The following is a 19697-nucleotide window of genomic DNA, read 5'->3' on the forward strand; positions in this document are numbered from 1 at the left end:
AACCCCAAAGGTTTAATGAGCTGTTGCAAAATGCCGAAAAGGCCTTGATAGTGTCCAGACAGCGTTATCCTGTACGGCGGAACCATTGGCCCTGGAGCCTTACGATGACGCTTTTGACGCATCTAGTAGCCGAGCGGAAGGCTCTTTAACCATGCGTCCGTCTCGGACCATTATCGATCGATTGCTTCAAGATTGCTTGCTGCATCCCGTCTACTGCAGGGAAGTATGCCGTAACATACCCGACAAGACTACCACCACAACCACAGGTGCCTATGATTGAGCATCGAAGACTTTGCCTTTTGCTAGTTCAACATGCTCTTGTGGACAAGAAGTAAAATCACTAGGATCGTCAGGTACATTGATAGCACGGCCCGTGCCCGACGGCTGAGATTGAGCAGCGCATGATTGCACGCCGACAGAGCGGCGACACATCTGACGGGCTTCCAGGGTCATTCTACGCTATGGCTTCCACATGGCCATGGACAGCCGGCATCAAAGCCCAAGCCCGTCGGTTGCATCCTCGACGCGCCACATAGAACGAGTGTTCCACCTTGATTCGACGTGAAATCCTAGCGTCTTTACGATTAGCTACCGCCCGTTTACGACCTTGACCTGCCAGTTGGGCTATGACTTCAGCAATTCAGCACGCCACGCGCAGCAGCGAGTATCTTAAAGCGATTTTGAGTCATGTCGAATGAGTTCACAGAAATCTACCGACCTGTTCGCATGCACGTTGACTTCAAGCCACGCCGTACAAAGCCGCACGCGAGATGAGCGTCCCTGGTCTCACAACATGAACGGGTGTGGTCCCGACGCAAGCCACAGGCGCCGAAAGAATTATCATGACCTAGAAATTTACCAAAAGAGAAAGTGCCTGCTCACACAAACTGCATGTGCGGAATGCTAAGCGCTTACGCGCATTACCACGAAGCGCCAACTTTCACGGCATCAGACGACATGGACACTACGCACGCAGTGCGCATCGCTGTTCGTCACGCTTGTTTGGCTTTTCGATTTCCACGTATCGTATGCACGACGGTCAGACCTGGACTTCTTGCGTGACCTGCGTTGGGCAGCTATGCTCGAGTACATGAGGAGTTCTCAAATCAAGACCATGCGTCACGAGGGCGTGCTGATACTCCAAGCGTCATGCCCTGTACGCTCATACGGGCAGACCAAAGAACCGTGTCGTTCTATAACGTGCTCCTAAGGGTACTTGGGGTATTATCGCAGTGAATGGCACAATTTGTTTTCCCTTACGACATGCCCTCAGGAGCTTTCTCCGTATCAGTATGAGCGCAGGAAGCATTAAACGCTCAAACTGCAAGAATCACGTTCATGTTCTCCGCCATCAATCCTCATTGACCGATCAGAGATTTAACCTAGGTGGGCCTCCATCATCCAGCCTGTCATACCGACAAGCTCTGAGCATAGCTTAAGGAGCTATATGTTGTCCGTGTAAACTTTCCATCATTGTTGATGATCGACAGTATCCATCCCTCAGTACCTCCAGCCGAGCAGCAGCATAAGCTGCCCTCGTACGATGCCAAAATTGATACCCGACTACGCTCACTCCTTTCAATCAGGCTACACTTTTTTAGAGGGTTGCGGTGGCAAACGCAGAGTGAGTCTCACGCCCCTTATGGTCTGATCTCAAAGCCTTCAATTCTTTTCAAAGTGGACTGAGCGAACTGCTAAGGCGTCAGCCCAGATTGTTGCAACACTGCGCGCGTCGGATCATTTCAAGCACGCACACTGGCACAAAAAGAGCCTAATGATGAGCAGAGTCATGCGATAAACGCTATCAATTCTTCAATCGCAAATAAGAAAGGATGTTACATTGTACATGGTCTCACAATCGAAAAGTCGTTCGTCTATTCACTTGCCTCCAATCGCTTCATCTCTCCGCTTGTCTTCTTGGGATGCATCTCCAACAAGCATAAGCGTATCCACGTATCCACGTGGGAAGAAAGAATTCTAGCCCTACGCCCTCTCTCTTTCAGCCGCACCTCGTGGTCACCACGCGACTCCCCAAAAAAAAGAAGCACTCTCCACCTCATTTGAATTGCTTATGCCACCCTCAGCAACTTGGCGGCGTAGTCCACAATCAAGCTCTCGGTGGGGAAGCTCATTTCCTCGAGTTTCTGGGCATATGGTGTGGGAACCTCAGCACCGGTAACTCGCGCAGGTGGCGCCTCTAGGTAGTCGAAAGCGTATTCGCAGGTAAGCGCCATGATCTCAGCGCCGACACCAAAGGACGGGAAGTCAGACGCGACGCAAAGCATGTGGCCCGTCTTCTTGACGGACTTGACAATGGACTCGACATCGAGGGGCTTGATGGAGCGGAGGTTGATGACTTCGGCTTCTATGCCGTATTTGGACTTGAGTTGTTCGGCAGCGGTGAGGGATTGGCCGACGCAGCGGGACAGAGTTACGATGGTGAGGTCCTTGCCGGGGCGCTCGATCTTGGCTTTACCGAACTGCGAAGGGTTAGCGAGGGGATGGAGAGGCAGGAGTGAGGTGTCATACGGGAATAACAAAGTCGTCCTTCTGGGCTGCTTCGCTCATGGGGAAAGAAAGACCGTACAGAAGCCTGTGCATGTCAGGTGAAGCTCTCGAAGCTTGCTGCGAGTGACTCACTCGTTCTCCAAGACGACGACTGGGTTGGGGTCCCGGATGGCAGCCTTCAGCAGACCCTTGGCATCCTCTGCGCTGTAGGGCGCAACGACCTTCAGACCTGGAATGCTTCCGTACCAAGCAGTGTAATCTTGCGAGTGCTGGGCAGCGACACCGGAGGCGAAACCGTTGGGACCACGGAAGGTGATGTTGCAGGGCTGGATGCCGCCAGACATGTAGTGCGTCTTTGCGGCCGAGTTGATGATCTGGTCGATAGCTTGCATGGCGAAGTTGAACGTCATGAACTCGCACTGCGGCGTGTTAGAGGGGGGTCTGGTGCCAGGGTACGGGGGGGCAGAGGGCATACAATGGGGTGCAGTCCAGCGAGCGCAGCACCAACAGTCAGACCAGCGAAACCAGACTCGGTGATGGGGCTGTCGATAACCCTCTTCTCGCCGAAGCGGTCGAGGAGGCCCTTGGTGACCTTGTATCTGTGCGTCGTGTCAGCATCGTCTCTGAGCTCCGTCTCTCCGCCAACATGGCGTTGCCATTATAGCTCCGCATAACGGCTCCACACAAGAGCTCCTCCTCTTGCGTATCGCACATAGCTATGCTCCAATCGACAATGCATGAGAAAAACGTACGCTCCGTTGTACTGCGCAACTTCCTCGCCCAGCACAAACACCTTGTCGTTCGCCTCCATCTCCTCAGCCATGGCCTCGTTCAGCGCCTCTCGCACCGTCATCTCCTTCTGGCCCGAGGCATATCCTCTCCTTGCGACGATGGCGGGTGTGAAAGCGGGAGCGCGGAACGCTGGGCGGAACGCAAGGCGCGCGGCGGGTCGGAGCAGCCGTGAAGCAGCCATTGTGGCGGGGTGTATAGCGCGAGGTGAGGGAGGTCGTGGAGGTCGGTGGGGTGTGTTGACCGCGAGCGAGTGATGGCCCTTCTGGGTGTTGGGAGGTGTCGGATGGTCTTGTTTGACAATTTCTTCCGACAGCTCGGGGATCCACCAGCTTGGGCAAGCTCAACACAACTCGGTCGGTCTGTGCCGCTAGCGTATTTAACCCGACATCTCGCGATTTCACCGACTTCACCGACTTCGCAAGGAACATTGATTCTTTGCGATTGACAGAGTCAGTGGTTCGAGGCTCACACCAGCACTTTTCATGCATCTTCAACATAAAAATTCCCACGTGTGAAGGTATTACTTATATTCTACTCTATGTTCGCGTTGCCATCACCGTGTCCCAGAAGCCCACATATTACAGTCATATAACGCGCCCCCTAGGCGACGATGCAAAACCAGGAGATTGACTCCGTACCAAAGAAGATATGCCTACAAGGCTAGGATGAAGCAAGTCTAGTCGAAAGAAGCGAAAACAAACGCTGTTTATGCCTGCTCTGGTTTCCTGCCGACCATCAGGTACATGGGGGTGAAGAGCTTCTCCTTTCCACCAGCAACCAGGCAGTCAGCAGCGAGCGCCAAGCTGTCGGCAGTCTTCTGGGTACCCTTGGGTGCAAGGCCGATCACCTCGAGTCCACCAACGAACTTGTGAATCAGCCCACGGCCGATCTTGGTCATTCGGAGGATGGTGGGGATATCGCCAATGGCGCTGATGTACTTCAGCTGGCCAGAGAGCGGCCAGTACCATGGGTAGGGGTCATCTCGGTCAGCAAGATCCTCGTGGTGCTCCATTTCGAAGCCGGCAGCCTTCATGGCCTTGAGCGCAACCTCGATCTTCTCCATGTTGGAGATACCGTCACCGATCTCGATTCCGAGACGGATCTCACGGTGGTGGGGATTGTCGTTATCGTATGCATCAGTCATAAGCCATTCGTAGACACCAAAGACACCGCCGGGCTTCAGCACACGGAAGATCTCGCTGTAGATGCCCTCGAGGGAGGGAGCGTGAACGGTAGCCTCGATAGCGTAAACGGCATCGAAAGAGTTGTCAGGGAAAGACATTTGCTGGCATCATGTTAGTGGTGGGCATGGAATTTGGCACGGTTATCGTACCATGAAGTCACCCTTGGTGAACTTGAGCTTGTGCGAGAGACCCTCCTTCTCGGCGTAATGTGTGGCACGCTCGATCTGGTAGTCGTTGTTGTTCAGGCCAACGACGTTGACGCCCGCGAACTTGACAATCTCACGCGCGGGTCCTCCGACACCGCAGCCGACGTCGAGCACGCGCATGTCGTCCTTGAGACCCATCTTGTGTGCCAGGTAGTGCTCGTGGCGAGCAATGGCCTGGTGGAAGGACTCGCCATAGGCATAGCGGCAGAAGTGGAAGCTCTGGCCCCAGCCGTACTCGTACAGATCGGTCGCGAGGTTGTAGTAGTGCCTTGTGAGAGTGGCATATTCGTCTCGTCGTTCCTAGTGCTTGTTAGCATCTGTGGTACAAGACACGGCAACCAAACGTTACTCACCTTGCGTGTTTCTTCCGTCTCCTCAGAGGCGGCCTTGTTGTCCCAGTGCTTGAAGTACTCGTCTACAGCCGCTTGTTGGGCGCCACGGTCCTTCTGGAGCATAGCTGCCATACCACCACGCGTAGTGGCCGACTTGCCGTGCATGGCCTTGTTGAACTCGGCATCACGAGTGTGGTCTTCCTGTTCAAGCGCAATGGGAGACATGTTGAATGTTGAAGTAAGAGCCGCTGGTTTGGGGGTATAAGGACAAAAGAGGAGCAGTGAAGTGTCAATTGAGCAGTGAAGAACCTTGCGACCTCAACAACAGCGAAAGGGTCCAATCTTTATGGGAAAGAGCGGTAGGAAATTTGGGCGAGAGCGAACCCCCTATGAGGCCTCTTGTCCAATCACGGTCTGTTGTGTACGCGGAGCCGCTAGCGCCACCACCCGGACATGAGTGCCAAGTCCTGGAGATTTTAGCGTCATATCTCACCTTGCTCGTGAAGGATACCATCGCCGTTGTCCCGCTGCGCCCCCCACCTCGACGTACTCCGAGACCCCCGATACGCTGCACATACTCTTCGCCGACTACAGCGACCACGTTCATCTGATTTCAGGAGGTCTTGAGTAGGCCGTCCCACCTCCGATATGCCACCACAAATCAAGCAAGACTTGAATCGCAGTGGATGGGAGACCACCGACTTTCCGTCCGTATGCGAGAAGTGTCTCCCGGACAACCCATACGTGCAAATGTTGAAGGAAGACCATGGAGCGGTAAGTAGCACACGAATCTAGCTGCGCGCAAACAAGCGGTGACGAGCATGGCATGCTGTAGGCTAGATGATTACTTTGATCCTGCGCCGGCAGTTTAGCCGTACGCATGTCCTTGTTCACATCGGTTGCTCTTCAGCTGTATCCAGCGTCCGCCATGTTGAATCAATACAAGAACATGCACTAACACTGCTTAGGAATGCAAGATCTGTACCCGCCCGTTCACCATCTTCCGCTGGAAGGCCGACCGCACTGCCCGCCAGAAGCGCACAAACATCTGCTTGACATGCGCGCGTCTCAAGAACTGTTGTCAGTGCTGCATGCTAGACCTGTCCTTTGGTCTACCCATCGTCGTCCGAGATGCCGCGCTCAAGATGGTAGCGCCAGGACCGCAAAGCGACATCAACCGACAGTACTATGCGCAAGAACACGAGAGGGAAATTGAAGAGGGCAGGGGAGCGATGGAGGCGTACGAGAAGACAGACGAGAAGGCGCGCGAACTGCTCAAGCGACTGGCACAGAGCGAGCCATACTACAAGAAGCAGAGGCGGCTAGAGGCAGAAGGTGAGGAGAGCAGTGGCCAAAAAGCATTACCAGCGCCTGGAGGATCCGGTGAGAGTAGTGGAAGCGGACGCGCTCCAGGGCCGATCAGGACAAGGGACACAAGAGGCACATTCAGTGGACGAGGAGGCGCGAGGCCTGCAAGAGGCGGACGCATGGGAGGGCCCGCTGCAGAACCGAGCCCGCAGGACTGGCTGCCACCGTCTGATCCGAACGTTGCGTCTCTCTTTGTGACTGGAGTCGAGGATGACCTTCCCGAACACGAGCTCCGCACCCACTTCGCACAATACGGGAAACTTCGGTCTCTTGTTTGTTCACATCGAGCACATTGCGCCTACGTCAACTATGTCAACAGGCAAGACGCGGAGAATGCAGCAGAGACACTCAAGGGCAAAGTCGTGATCAAGGGCTGTCCAATGAGGGTCACCTGGGGCAAGCCGAAACAATTGGATAGCCTGGATCAGAATGTGCGCATGCAGTATGCCAAGGAAGGACGACAGGCTGCTGGCCCACGCCGGACTGCTGCTGCTCAAGCGGCTATGGAAGCTGCACCGCAGAACAACTTGGATAGCATGACCATTGCACCTCCGCCAGGAGCAGATGAGGAGACTGATTATGCCACTTTGAGGGGCGAATGATGGTTTGGTTTGGTTTGCAAGCATCGGGTCGGCGCTATGATTGGTATGGGTATCATTTCATTATTGGGCAGCAAAAGTCTAGGACGAGCAGCACTTGACTCGACCCAATGTACTCTTTCCCTTTCCCTTCCTGATATCCTCGTTATTTCCTCGCTCGGTATGTTCGTGTATCCGCAGCTCTGTAGCATATATTAGTCAAACATGATGGAACAGACGTGTGCTCCCAGACATACTGTAGCTGCCCTCGTCGTCAGCGGCTTGTCCTTGCACAACATTCTCCCTCAGGAACTTTGCGACCTCCTCGGCGTGTGTGAGTTGTTTCGAGAGCTCGTCGCTTCCGGCCGTGAGGCTCCGGTTCGATTCGAAATTCCTGCGGACTTCGGCGCGGGCAGCAAACAAAGTGTTCATGTCACCTAGCAGTGCTGTGAGTTTTCCTGTCCACTTGGAGGGCAGCAGGCGACATACCTTGGAAGGCGACGCGCGCTGACCGCAACAGGTTCCGATAAGCCACAAGCGCCATCTCGCGTGACATTGGTGTGCGGAATTATATAGGCTATTTTCGCGGTGGTGTCTAACAATGCGACATTGCGGGAGTCCGGCGGCGAGAAAGTTGCCGGCACGTGACAACGCTCAGCCTTGAACCCTGCCAGCGATCTGTAGCGCGCCTGCAGCTCAGTCCCGCTGACGTCGCAAGTTCCCTAGTTGTGACCTGCTTGCCTTTGCACGCGAGCATGCATTGCTGGCCGCGACAATAATCGAGCTCGAGCACCCATAGCGGGCTCCACTGACGAGATCAAGAACAAGATACCATGGTGTCGCTCTGGCCTTGGAGGGTGAGTCTAGGCACTTGCCATGGTGCAGATGCAATTCTGACACGACTACAGGCCAGCGAAGATGCTGCATCCTTCGAGAAGACGCTGAACACTCTTACGGGCAAGATCGCGAGGGCTACCGCCGTCAATGACCGCCAACGCCAGCTGTCGAGACGCGCACGTGTCATGTGGACGCTCTATGCGGGCTTTGCATACATCCTGGCTGCACTGCTGCTTACTCTGGTGACGGGCTGGCAGAACTGGGGGGCTTTGGAAGGCTCTATTGTCGCTGGCGGCCCTGTAGTGTGGGTGCTGGGAGACGTCTCTTGATGGAACAATCTCTGACTATCGGCAGCATCTACGGCATCCGCTACGCGCTCACGAGCTACTTCGATTACCGCATCAGGAACACGGACAAGTTCCTCAAGAAGCTCAACAAGGACCGAGATGCCACCATCGAGCGGCTGAAGGAGGCCACCAAATACAACTCGACACAACAGCTGCTCGAGAAGTATGGTGCTTCGCCAAAGCAGAAGGAACAGCCACCCGCGTCGCCACAGAAGCAGCAGCAAGGCCAGCAGAAGCAACAGCCCCAAGGTCCCCGAACTGGCATGGCTCCTCCGCCAACTGCGAACATTCAACGTCCCCCCGGCCAGCCACAACCTTCGACACCCCAGCGCCCGCCCTCGAACATCTCATCCCCACAGGGACCGTCTCCGCCGCCGCCGCAGTTAGCAGCCCTAGAAGCTCCCGGTGCCGAATTCGCACCCAATGCCTTTGGTTCGGCTGAATTGACCAAGCAATTCTCTGCCGCTCCTGCCGCTACCTTTGCCCAGACTCATTGGTACGACCGCATCCTCGACGCTCTGCTCGGTGAAGATGAGACGCAGGCTAAGAACCGTCTCGCACTCATCTGCTCAGAATGCCGCCTGGTCAACGGACAGGCACCACCGGGCGCTCGAGGCATCGAAGACGTTGGTCGATGGCGATGCAGCAGCTGTCGTGCTTGGAATGGTCAGGAGAAGCCTCGCGAGCATGTCCAAGAACTCGTGAAGACTTGGGAAGCTGAGCGCAACGCCAAAGAAAAGCAAGTCGGCATAAGCGCTGACGATGGTATTGATTCGTCGGACAGTCGGGAAAGCGAGGATGACAGAGGAGCAGCGGATGAAGGTTCTGGAGTTGATGTCGGGCATGCGCTGGTGGAGGAGGTCGTTGAGGCGCCTCCAGCAAGAAGCACGCGGAGCAAGACGAAGAGCAAGGGGAAGAAGTGATGAGTTCATTACTGGACGAGCGCATGGTTCCCTGGGGGTTAGATAGGCTGATACTGTATCATTTAGCGACATTGCATCTACATGCGGATTTACTTTTTCTATCAATACATCCGCAGATATCAAGATGTAGTTGTTCATTTACTTGGCTGTCTACTTTTATGAGCTTTTGCGCAGATCAGCAGTCTATCTTATGATACTGGACATATACAGGATTCATCTTTGCGTGAGTCGTGAAACACTGCGGTGGCAGATACCTTCTTACTGTACGCGCCTAGCTCTTGGGTTTGAGCTGTGCATGCGTTTGTGGCAGTAGACCTATCTGCTAGAATACTCGCAACCTGTTCCAGGTCGATCAAATCCAGCGGTAGGACTTTGAAGGCCACTGACACCAGGCGCCGGTAAGATTTCTGCCCGCATTTTTCAAATGAGAAGAGGTGAAGAGGTAGCCTGTATGTATTCGAAGATCTCTACAGGATCAGGTTGAAGAGCTTATAGCTGCGTGTAAATCTAGGCTCTTCTAGAAACTTACACTGAGTTCATCGTCAACGACTATCAGCTCATGTTGGAGGTGCAGAGCGGGCACGAATTTTGCCGCTGCCTGGTGCTGATGAGGCTACGTGAAGCCTTCTGTACATAACGAAGCGGCCGGAGATGTTTGAAACACTACCGTTTTGAAGGAAACGTTCAGCTTTCTCACTCCAGATTATATCAAGACATGCTTCCGCAGCCCAATAGAAGGAATTGGTAGAGTTACACCTGTCAACCCGCGAGAGTCCATCGCCCCCAACGTAGCTGCTACCAACGTTCTTGGGGTACATTTTCTCCTTGTGCTAAACATCGGCGAGAGTCAGCTCGTCGTACGGGTCGTTCAAAGATCCGCATGCCGGTGACGCTATTGCGCCACCAGCGGAGGGGGGGGGGAGGATGCTCGTTCCGCTCCAATTTTGGTATTCTGAGATGCCAATCATGCCCATGAAGTGCTCAGGGAAGCAGCTCCCATAATAGTCCTAATGTTGTGTTAGCTAGGTTCCACAAAGACGTGATGTCGCCACTGAAGCGGGTGAGGCTACCGGAGCAAGCCAAATTCAAAGAAGCAAGCCAGTGCCCATGGCTCTATTGAGTCACCAAAAAGGTCTTTTAGTGGGGTGACAGAAAGTGAAGGTAAACAAACAACTTAGCAGTGACTTACGATGTGGCCGAATTAGCGGTGATCTTTTTGGCAATCCATGCCGAGCGACTGACTGCAGTAAAATACCGAGCGGAACGAGACCAAAGAGAATCAGGAGGTGGATTTTATGAGGTTTATGACGTGGGGTGGGGTAGGGGGGAAAGCTTGTGGACGTGATGAGAGCCAGATGGAAGACGGCAGTCACAAACACAAGGCGCCCAGCCCCCGTGACTCAACGACGCGTACACACACGAGCATAAATGAGGAAGTAAAGGTCTAGCAATGTGCTATATGAGCCATTAGGGCAGACATGGGCGAATGGAGCATCCATTCAATGCTCCATTTCAAGCCGTTAGACTGTGTGTATTCACGATATTCACATGTACTAACAGTGACAAGTTTGACGAGAACAAATTATGATGGGAACGAAAACGCAGAGCATAATCTAATTGAACTAGAACGAGCAAGCTAAACGAAACATGAAGCTCATGTGACTTTGTCCCGACCGAACTCATATCCCCGCGATGAGTGAGCATGCGTACTTATGTCGAGTTACCGAAGCGGAGCAGAACGAAATTGAAGAGAAGGAGGAATCTTGGTAGCTGAGGCTTGTAAGGTGGAGGTGGACAGAAGGTGAAGCAAGCTGTGGATGGAAGGCGGCAGTCACAAACAGGAGGCACGACGCGTACACACATGAGAGGAAGTGAAGGCCTAACAGTGCGCTAAATCGACTGGGAGGCTCACTGTTGCATAGAGGATCCAGTAGAGCAGTGCCGTGAGGAATATATAGATGGACAGGGCGGGGAATTTGTTCAGTGCTCCGTCTCAAGACAAACAGGATTTGGGGTTGGGTGCTGAATGTGGTTGTGTTGTGGGAATGGACTTGGCCAGCAACACATGTTCCTGCCTGAATGTTGTACTCTATCCTGAAGCTATATGCCATGCATCACACTTCTTCCTGCAATCTCACAGCCTTACGTGTACCTTTAGCTCTCATTATGCTGCGTCACAAAGTTCAACTTTCATGGTGTACGCATCCATCCTGCACTCTCATGACATCCAGACAGGTCACGTTTCCGAAGCGGCCGACCAGGAGCTCGATGTTATGCCGTGCAATCGACACAAGAATAGGCGACAAAACCGCCAATGTCTTGGGCATTCGGCAAACCGCTGAGAGGTGAAGCCATCATTTTGATGAATATCAGCTACTTCTCATTCTTTGAATAGGTAAGCGATTGGAAATTGGAAGGCATAGTCAAGATTGTGTAGAGGTAAGAATGTGTTCTCGTGACGACACCAGTTCGACTGGTTTGCCCATACGTCTATATTTTAGGTTTAGAAGTATACAATACATATAAAACTGCCTTTCACCCAAATACTCTTTGCCCTGAGCTACTAAGTCCAGCCGTGAAGTTCCCATGGTGAGCTATCAAAGCCCGCAGCCATCTCCGTCCGTGTAGTAAAACATTAAACATCTAAGCACGGAAGGCCCTCTTGTGGCTGCGGCCGATGCCAGCAGCGTTGAGGTCAAGGCCCGCGGCCTTCGCCTTGGCCTGCGCTCCACCTCCGAGAAGAGCACTAATATCAAGTCTACCAGCACCAGCGCCAGCTCCAGCGTTCGCCTTGCCCTTGGCGTTAGCAGCAGCACCGCCACCACCAAGGAGGCCACTGAGCAGACCGCTGAGTCCACCACTCTGCTGCTCCTGACCACCAGCCTGGAGGGCGGCTTCAGCTTCCTGGACAAGTTGGGCAAGGTTGTTGTTGCCGTTGCCCTTTCCCTTGCCGTTCTGCTTGCCGTTACCTTTGCCCTCGTTGTTGCCGTTGCCTTTACCCTTGCCGTTGTTGACCTCTGTAGCGTTTCCGGCAACGCCTTCAGTGACGTTGGCAGCACCGGCGTTATCAATCACCTCGGTAGCGTTACCAGCTGCGGCATCCTGTTGCTGTTGCGCGGCGTCCTGGGCGGCCTGTTCGGCTTGTTTCTGCTCATCAGCTGCGGCCTGGTCTGCGGCTTGTTGGTCCTTTTGGGCTTGCTCTTCAGCCTTTTGGGCGGCTTCGTTAGCCTTCTTTTGCTCTGCTGCTGCCTGCTTTTCAGCTGCTGCTGCTTCCTTTTGGGCTTGTTGATCAGCTTTCTTCTGTGCGTCCGCTTCTTGCTTGGCAGCTGCTTCAGCTTCTTTCTGGGCTTGTTTGTCGGCTTTCGCCTGGGCATCGGCCTCTTTCTTCGCATCCTTTTGGGCTTGTTCATCAGCCTTCTTGGCAGCCTCGTCAGCAGCCTTCTGTTGCTCTGCTGCTGCTTTCTGGTCTGCTGCAGCATCTCCGGTCGCATTCATAGCAGCCATGTTCTGCTCAGCGGCGGCGTCTTGTTGCTTCTGGTCTGCAGCTGCGTCCTGTCCTGCATTGGCGGCCTCATCGGCGGCGGCGTCCTGTTGCTTCTGATCGGCGGCATTGTTCTGGTCAGCAGCTGCGTCCTGTCCTGCGTTGGCGGCCTCATCGGCGGCGGCGTCCTGTTGCTTCTGATCGGCGGCATTGTTCTGGTCAGCAGCTGCGTCCTGTCCTGCGTTGGCGGCCTCATGGGCAGCGGCGTTGTCCTGAGCTGCACCGGCGGCATCCTGTTGTGCCTGATCGGCTGCGGCTTGATCTATAAATGAGTTAGGAAACAATTATGACATTTTGTTCGGCGAGCTCACCAGCTTGTGCCTCCTGCTTTCCCTTGCCCTTGCCCTTGCCCTTCGCCTGCTGCTCATCAGCACCGGCGGCGGCATCGCCCTGCTGTTGCTGGGCCTCTTCTTCTGCTGCAGCAGCAGCAGCAGCAGCGTCTTCTTCAGCATTGGCGTTGGCGTCCTTCTGACCGCGTGCTAGAACTGTTGCACGACGGACAGGAAAGGCTCGCTTGACGAAGTCATGGGGCTCTCGACGACTGAGGCCTTCAGTTGCGCTACCAATGGCTGCAACATCTCCAGAAACCACGAAGGGCGCTGGAGCCGCTGCCACCATTGAGGCGGAAAGGAGAGTAAGAAGTGTGTACCTCATGATGAAGTGTAAAATGAACCTGTCAATGAAGGAACGTAGTGAGATTTGTCGGAATTAAACAGTGAGCACAGCTCGATGAAAGAATGGAAGTGAAGGGAAGAGTGCGCTGCACCAAGGGAATGTTTGACAGGATGAAGCTGGGCGTATCGTTTAACCGTGTGGAGAGGGCGATTTATATATTCAATGCGTATGATTGTGTGTCATGGAGCTTCGCCAAATACAAGCAAGGCCGACGATTGACGAGACCGTGCCTGGGGTGACTGTTTGCTTCTCCCGTGAACATCATACAGACGCTGTGTGAAGATACCCTGAGGCGTCCAGGCTCCAAAAAAAGAACGATCGGAGGCCTCCAATTTTCTCTTACAGGTACAGGAAGCTTCCGAACGCTTGATAGTTGTGACCTGGACAGGAAAGGCCTTGAACGCGTGGACTTGGCTGTAAACGATCGAATCAAACGCATCCACTCTGGATTGACGCAGGCTTCATGCCTGACAGCCGATGTCATCGAGCTTTGGCATGTGGGGTCATCGAACGTGTGTTGTCAGAGAACATGTTGCAGACGAATAGGGGAGGATTATGCGAAGAGGAGCAGATGCTAAACGCATAAGTTTGGTGTGTGACTGAGGCCACTGTGCTCTTCCAATCGGGCCATGTTGTGGGACACTTCGTGGCATGGGGTTGAGGCTTGGCGGGTTTCATAGGGACGGATGCACGAGCGTTGAGCCTCAGAACCTGGGGATCATACAGTCAACAAGCACAACGAGATGATGGAAATAGCTGGAAGGCCTCAAATCATTGACAGCCTGCGAAGACCCCGCGTGGTGCTTTTGCTCGGTCTTACTCTTCATTGTCTGTGACAAGGCCCTGTTCGTTCGTCTTCTCCCACAGTTGCGAGTATTACAAGGTAGATGCGAGCATCTGTCTCTCAACGGCACGCTAAAGCCTAACGGCTACGGCTTGTGGTGATACACGGGATAGCTCTGTCACGGTCGGCCCTAGGGTGAGGCTCTGCCCACGGAACAGTGTTGCTAAAATCAGCTTGGATTGAACACAGTCGTGTGTAGAAAGCCGTACGTCGCGTAGGTATACGTAAGCGCGTGGAGTTGTAGAGGTCATGGCATTTGTACCGCTGTTGGTTGTTGTCACAGCAATGGAGAGGAAAGGCTCTCACATTTGCAGAACGGGAGGGAGGCGTGGGCCAATCAGCGGCCCGGCAATCCAAATCCGCGCGCCGCTTAGCCTCGGTTGGAACTTCGAAGCATCGTCATTGAAGAAACGGCGAAAGATGGGGGCGCGAATTCACGCCTTCTACCACAATTCTCGTGATCGAGGCAGCTCGCGGTGACTGTTTGGTGTGCCAAAAGCACACAGTTATATCGATACATTTTGCGACCTTGCACGTGTCTCGTCTCGTGCTGGAGACTGCTTCATATCCATCTCGCCTCACATCACGATGGCTTCCAGATCTTTACCCACGTCGCTAACACGCCGCTTGCTTGCAACGACACGCTCTGCGCGCATACCGGCTCGCAGCTTTGCATGCGCACCCTCACGGACACGTTCGCTATGGCAGTCACATCGCCCCGCCGTCCGGATTGCTGGACAAAGACGAGCTTTTTCGTCTACGCCACGAACACATCTTGCCACTGAAGACGACACCTTTGACCCACGATCGATTGAACGCGAGGCGGACGAGGTCGACGTGCTCATCGTGGGCGGTGGCCCCGCGGGGCTATCGGCCGCCATCAAGCTCAAGCAATTGGCGAACGCAGCGGGCAATGAAGACTTTAGGGTCTTGCTGTTAGAAAAGGCCGGTGAGCTGGGCGACCACATTGTGTCTGGAAATGTCATCGAGCCGTCTGCCCTCGATGAGCTATTGCCGAACTGGCGCTCAGAAGACAACCCCGAGCGCTTCTTCGACATAACGCCTGCAAAAGAAGACCGCATGCGCTTCCTCACCAAAAACAACGCTATCCCTCTACCGAAACCACCCCAGATGAACAATCACGGCAACTTCATAATAAGCCTGAACCAAATGGTCAAATGGCTGGGGGAGCGAGCCGAGGAAGTGGGTGTAGAGATATATCCCGGGTTTGCAGCATCTGAGATTTTATACAACCACGAGGGTGTAGTCAAAGGTGTTGCCACAAACGATCTCGGCATCTCACGCGAGGGCAAAGCAAAGGACTCTTTCGAACGCGGCATGGAGTTCCATGCGCGCGTTACCTTGCTTGGTGAAGGGTGCCACGGTAGTCTATCGAAGCAAGTGATCAAGAAGTACGACCTCAGGAGAGACAGTCAACACCAAACATATGGCCTTGGCATCAAGGAAGTATGGGAGGTCCAGCCAGAAAAGTTCCAGTCTGGCCTTGTGGTTCACTCAATGGGTTACCCATTACCCAAAGACACATATGGTGGTGGTTGGATGTACCACTTTGGCGAAAACCTGGTTAGTATAGGTCTTGTGGTCGGTCTCGATTACCCGAACCCATGGCTAGCACCATATGGCGAATTCCAGAAGATGAAGCATCATCCATTGTACAAAGACGTGCTGGAGGGAGGCAAGTGCATTTCTTATGGCGCAAGGACTCTTATCGAAGGTGGCTACCAGTCAATACCGAAGCTTGCCTTCCCTGGAGGAGCGCTCCTTGGCGACTCAGCTGGTCTAGTCAATGTACCGAAGATTAAGGGCACACACACTGCCATGCGGTCGGGCATGTTGGCGGCTGAGGCGACGTGGGATGCGCTACAAGGTAACACAGATGGTGGTACCGTCTTTCTGTTCGATTACGAAGACAAGATGCGAAAATCCTCTGTGTTTTCTGAGCTCAAAACTGTACGCAACATGCGACCATCCTTCCATACATCGCTGGGTATCTATGGTGGTGTCATTTATTCTGGACTGGAGGCATACGTGTTCCGGGGCAAAACGCCATGGACTCTAAAGCACGGCAAGGCTGATCACGCGAATACCAAAGCCGCCGACGAATGCCCTAAGATCGAGTACCCTAGGCCCGACGGCAAAATCAGCTTCGACATTCTCACTAGCGTAAGTCGAAGTGGTACAAATCACGAGGAGGACCAGCCATGCCATCTCCAAGTCAAGGACTGGGACGCACATGCGCAAAAGGAGTGGCCCAAGTACAAGGGTGTAGAAAACCGATTCTGCCCTGCTGGTGTGTATGAGTATGTGGAGGACGACAGCAAAGAGCTTGGCGTTCGATTCCAGATTAACGCCCAAAAGTGAGATCCCTTGAAGCACGCCCCTTTCGAGAAATGAAGCTAAACCATGCCAGCTGTGTTCACTGCAAGACTTGCGACATCAAAGTGCCTGACCAAGATATTAATTGGCAGACTCCCCAGGGTGGTGAAGGACCGAAATATGTCCTCACTTAAGGTCACAACGAGTGAGGCGTGCCGCGCCAGTCCGGCCACATGTAGCATGCCGTGCTGCAGATCACTCATGTATCATAGCAAAGATTATAAAGCATAGTTATTTCCAAAGTCACTGGAACGCTTGAGGACTCAATTGTGCACTCCCCATGGTTTTGAGGCTCAAGCCTGGCGTCTTCCGGGAATGTTCGCAGCCACATCCCCTTGTAGCCAAAGCATTTTTGCTTCCGCAAAGGCCGGGCTCTCCTCAGATATATGGCCTGAAAACACATGGTGTATCGTACATCTTTGGGCACACGATCATGGACTGCGCAAGATACACTAATTGACTCGCCCGAAGGTGTTGCTGCCCAAATAGAACCTTGGAAGCTGAGGTCGAGTGTGTAGGTGGGGCTACTATTCGCAAGAAACATGCTTGTACGCTTCATTCAAAGCTCTCCGGCTCTTAAATGAAGCCGTTGAAGTGAGCTGCTTCACTTAATCGCGCAGAGCACTTTCTGATGATTTGCCACATTTCGTTGTCGCACTGAATGGCGTTGTGACGATCGTTAAACGTGCACGTGATCCTGGCCAGTGCGCAGGCTTGGCAGCTCCGCCTCGCGCATTTCACCTCATCAACCTTTCTCCACCCATCATCACTCCCGGGCGTCCATATCCATTACGACCCACCGCCCATCTCTATATCCAACTTTGCGCAAATACCGCGCGTGGTGAATAAATTGACTTCACGTGCTTAACACCTGCACTTGCTAGCCAATCCGGCTGTCTCCAGTTTCGTGCCTAGGTATCCTCCATATTTGGTCGGCCGTGTTGCGACAGGACTTCCGCCCGTTTCCAATATCCCAAGGTACGACCCAACGCTATTGTATTCCGTTGGACATGAACCAGGCAATCCTCTGGCTCCCTTTGTTGCGCGTCTCTCGGACCACTGGCTCCTTGCTGCCGCGCTCTCTTATCTGCACTCGTTCCGCTTCTGGCAAACCTCAATCGCGTCCACTTCGAGGCACTGATTAGTCGTCAACATGCGCTCACTACCAATCCAGGCTAGGTTCCCCAGAGGATCATATTCGACAACAACTTCACTATGACCGAAGTTTCCGCTACCCGCCTTTACCTGGGCAATCTCCCTCGCAATGCCACCAAGGCCGAAGTCGAGGCCCATTTCGCGACCCATGGCACTGGCGAGATCACCGAGGTCAAGCTCATGAATGGTTTCGGCTTCATCGAGTACAAGGATGCAATGGATGCTCGTGACGTTGTTCCTGGTAAGTCCAAGTTCTCAGCAACTGTTAGTTGATCGAGCTCATGCTAACGTGCAACAGCATTCCGTACGTAACCGCGCTTTTCGGCCATCTCTTTGGATTACAATCTAACAAGTGATTAGATGGTACTCGATCTTCATGGGTGAGCGCCTCATCGTTCAGTTCGCCCGCGGATCCCGCGCCCGCAACGAGAACTTCACGCCCCACGAGCGTGTTCCTCCGCGACCACGTCGTACTCCGTACAGGATGAGGATAGCAAATCTTCCGGTGGAGACCAGCTGGCAGGTTAGATTCCCCGAGCATTGGATTTCCCCCGTCCCCATCTGTGGCCAGCATACCGTTTCCTGGACCAGCAATGGCTTGTTCTCATATCCTTCCTGATACCCCTTCTCTGGATTTGGATTCGGCTTAACCTCATTGCATAGGACCTGAAAGACTTTGCCCGTCAGTCTGGATTGGACGTCGTCTATTCCGAAGTTGGCCGTGAGCGCGATGGCACTGGGTCAGTATTATGTACCGATATGCTGCGATTACGATTACTGATTTGCCCTTAGGTTCGTCGAGTACGAGACGCAAGCCGACTTGAAGACCGCAGTAGAGAAGCTAGACCGCCGTGAGTTCAAGGGTCAGGAAGTCACCTGCACCCAGGACGTCTCCGACCCACCCCCACCTCCTCCCTTCAAGCCTAGGGCTCCATACGGAGGCCCTGGAGGACCAGATGATCGCGGTCGTGATAGATACCGCTCCCGTTCGCCCATGGGCCGACGTGGTGGTGGCTACCCCCCTGCTCCCTACGACGACTACTATGACCGCCGTGGTCCCCCTCGTGGCTATAGCCCTCGACGCGATGACTACCGCCGACGCACTCCACCGCGCGAGTTCTATGATAGGCGTGAGGGAGGCTATGGACGCTCCCCGCCACGTGGTCGTATGGGAGGACCTGATGAGTATGGTCCACCGCGCGCCCGATACCCTGACGATCCTTACGATGCCAGGGCCGGACCACCTCCCCGTCGCTACGAAGACCCCTACATGAACGGTCATGGTCGCCCATACGAGGCTGGTCGCCCTCCGTCCCCCCGTGGTGCTCGCCCCCGTAGCCCGGGAGTCCGCCCACCATATGACGCCGCGGCCGAATATCCGCCTCGTCGCTACTAGTAATGCCCCCTTTTCACAAAAGAAGCAGCAGCAGCAGTCTCCACTCGCGACTATGCACTACCTTCTACAGGCTACCGTATTGGACTCCGCTGACTCAACAGACCGCGACCAGGCCAGTTTGAGGAGCTTGGTATAGGTCATGGACCCGTGATATCTGTGGACACCAGATGTGGATTGTCAGATTGCTTCTCTTTTCTTCTGTTTGCCGGTCTCCTTCGGAAGGATGTTTGGCCAGCCATGTTTGGATCTTGCCTGTATAATGTCTGCTTCAATAGGCCTGCACACCAGGATCTTTAGCCGCCTTGAGGGAAGCACCTTGATGTGTCCACCAGATATGTAACACTAGCCGGATGGGTGATCCTTCTTATGCACGCCAAAGGCCATTCAAATACATTGTCGAATTCACAATCCGGTTCAGCTGGCCTCGTGCCCGTGTTTCCTAAGTCCATGGTCATGTCCCGGTATCACCGCGATACCTCACTGAGCCCTGTGGCGCGGGGTGGCACACTTTTCGTACCTGAATCAGTACTCCACAGTGTGATGTACTATGGCCAATCATCAAGGGGAGTATGCATGGATGGATCTGTGTACTCCAAGCTTACCATCATCCTGGA

At 54.0% G+C, this 19697-nt stretch overlaps 8 protein-coding genes across 8 annotated transcripts; 4 read left to right on the top strand and 4 right to left on the bottom strand.

Annotated features, from left to right (window-relative positions):
* Positions 1 to 1787: 1787 nt before the first annotated feature.
* SNOG_08442 (hypothetical protein) lies at positions 1788 to 3481 on the bottom strand (the record flags this gene model as incomplete). Its single annotated transcript, XM_001798701.1, has 5 exons — positions 1788 to 2480; positions 2530 to 2593; positions 2641 to 2927; positions 2984 to 3107; positions 3261 to 3481. 5 exons carry the CDS (start codon positions 3479 to 3481, stop codon positions 2070 to 2072), a joined length of 1107 nt encoding a protein of 368 aa, XP_001798753.1. The 3' UTR covers positions 1788 to 2069.
* Positions 3482 to 3809: 328 nt separating this feature from the next.
* On the bottom strand, positions 3810 to 5324 carry SNOG_08443 (hypothetical protein). The gene is made up of 3 exons (XM_001798702.1): positions 5044 to 5324; positions 4634 to 4990; positions 3810 to 4585 (listed from the first exon to the last, which is right to left on the bottom strand). The coding sequence occupies exons 1-3, from the start codon at positions 5245 to 5247 to the stop codon at positions 4007 to 4009; spliced, it is 1140 nt and encodes a 379-aa protein (XP_001798754.1). The 5' UTR covers positions 5248 to 5324; the 3' UTR covers positions 3810 to 4006.
* Positions 5325 to 5670: 346 nt separating this feature from the next.
* Positions 5671 to 6992, top strand: SNOG_08444 (hypothetical protein; the record flags this gene model as incomplete). Its single annotated transcript, XM_001798703.1, has 2 exons — positions 5671 to 5796; positions 5991 to 6992. The coding sequence occupies 2 exons, from the start codon at positions 5671 to 5673 to the stop codon at positions 6990 to 6992; spliced, it is 1128 nt and encodes a 375-aa protein (XP_001798755.1).
* A 34-nt stretch (positions 6993 to 7026) lies between these two features.
* SNOG_08445 (hypothetical protein) lies at positions 7027 to 7554 on the bottom strand. The gene is made up of 3 exons (XM_001798704.1): positions 7458 to 7554; positions 7226 to 7405; positions 7027 to 7171 (listed from the first exon to the last, which is right to left on the bottom strand). The coding sequence occupies exons 1-3, from the start codon at positions 7522 to 7524 to the stop codon at positions 7071 to 7073; spliced, it is 348 nt and encodes a 115-aa protein (XP_001798756.1). The 5' UTR covers positions 7525 to 7554; the 3' UTR covers positions 7027 to 7070.
* A 120-nt stretch (positions 7555 to 7674) lies between these two features.
* SNOG_08446 (hypothetical protein) lies at positions 7675 to 9075 on the top strand (the record flags this gene model as incomplete). The annotated part of the gene is made up of 3 exons (XM_001798705.1): positions 7675 to 7825; positions 7877 to 8109; positions 8160 to 9075. The coding sequence occupies exons 1-3, from the start codon at positions 7802 to 7804 to the stop codon at positions 9073 to 9075; spliced, it is 1173 nt and encodes a 390-aa protein (XP_001798757.1). The 5' UTR covers positions 7675 to 7801.
* Positions 9076 to 11718: 2643 nt separating this feature from the next.
* SNOG_08447 (hypothetical protein) lies at positions 11719 to 13234 on the bottom strand (the record flags this gene model as incomplete). Its single annotated transcript, XM_001798706.1, has 2 exons — positions 11719 to 12878; positions 12928 to 13234. The coding sequence occupies 2 exons, from the start codon at positions 13232 to 13234 to the stop codon at positions 11719 to 11721; spliced, it is 1467 nt and encodes a 488-aa protein (XP_001798758.1).
* Positions 13235 to 14723: 1489 nt separating this feature from the next.
* SNOG_08448 (hypothetical protein) lies at positions 14724 to 16517 on the top strand (the record flags this gene model as incomplete). Its single annotated transcript, XM_001798707.1, has 1 exon — positions 14724 to 16517. The coding sequence occupies one exon, from the start codon at positions 14724 to 14726 to the stop codon at positions 16515 to 16517; it is 1794 nt and encodes a 597-aa protein (XP_001798759.1).
* A 1230-nt stretch (positions 16518 to 17747) lies between these two features.
* Positions 17748 to 17960, top strand: SNOG_08449 (hypothetical protein; the record flags this gene model as incomplete). Its single annotated transcript, XM_001798708.1, has 1 exon — positions 17748 to 17960. One exon carries the CDS (start codon positions 17748 to 17750, stop codon positions 17958 to 17960), a length of 213 nt encoding a protein of 70 aa, XP_001798760.1.
* Between the last annotated feature and the right edge of the window lie 1737 nt (positions 17961 to 19697).

Source organism: Parastagonospora nodorum (genome assembly GCF_000146915.1).
Source record: "Parastagonospora nodorum SN15 chromosome Unknown scaffold_12, whole genome shotgun sequence".
NCBI classification, from domain to species: Eukaryota; Fungi; Ascomycota; class Dothideomycetes; order Pleosporales; family Phaeosphaeriaceae; genus Parastagonospora; species Parastagonospora nodorum.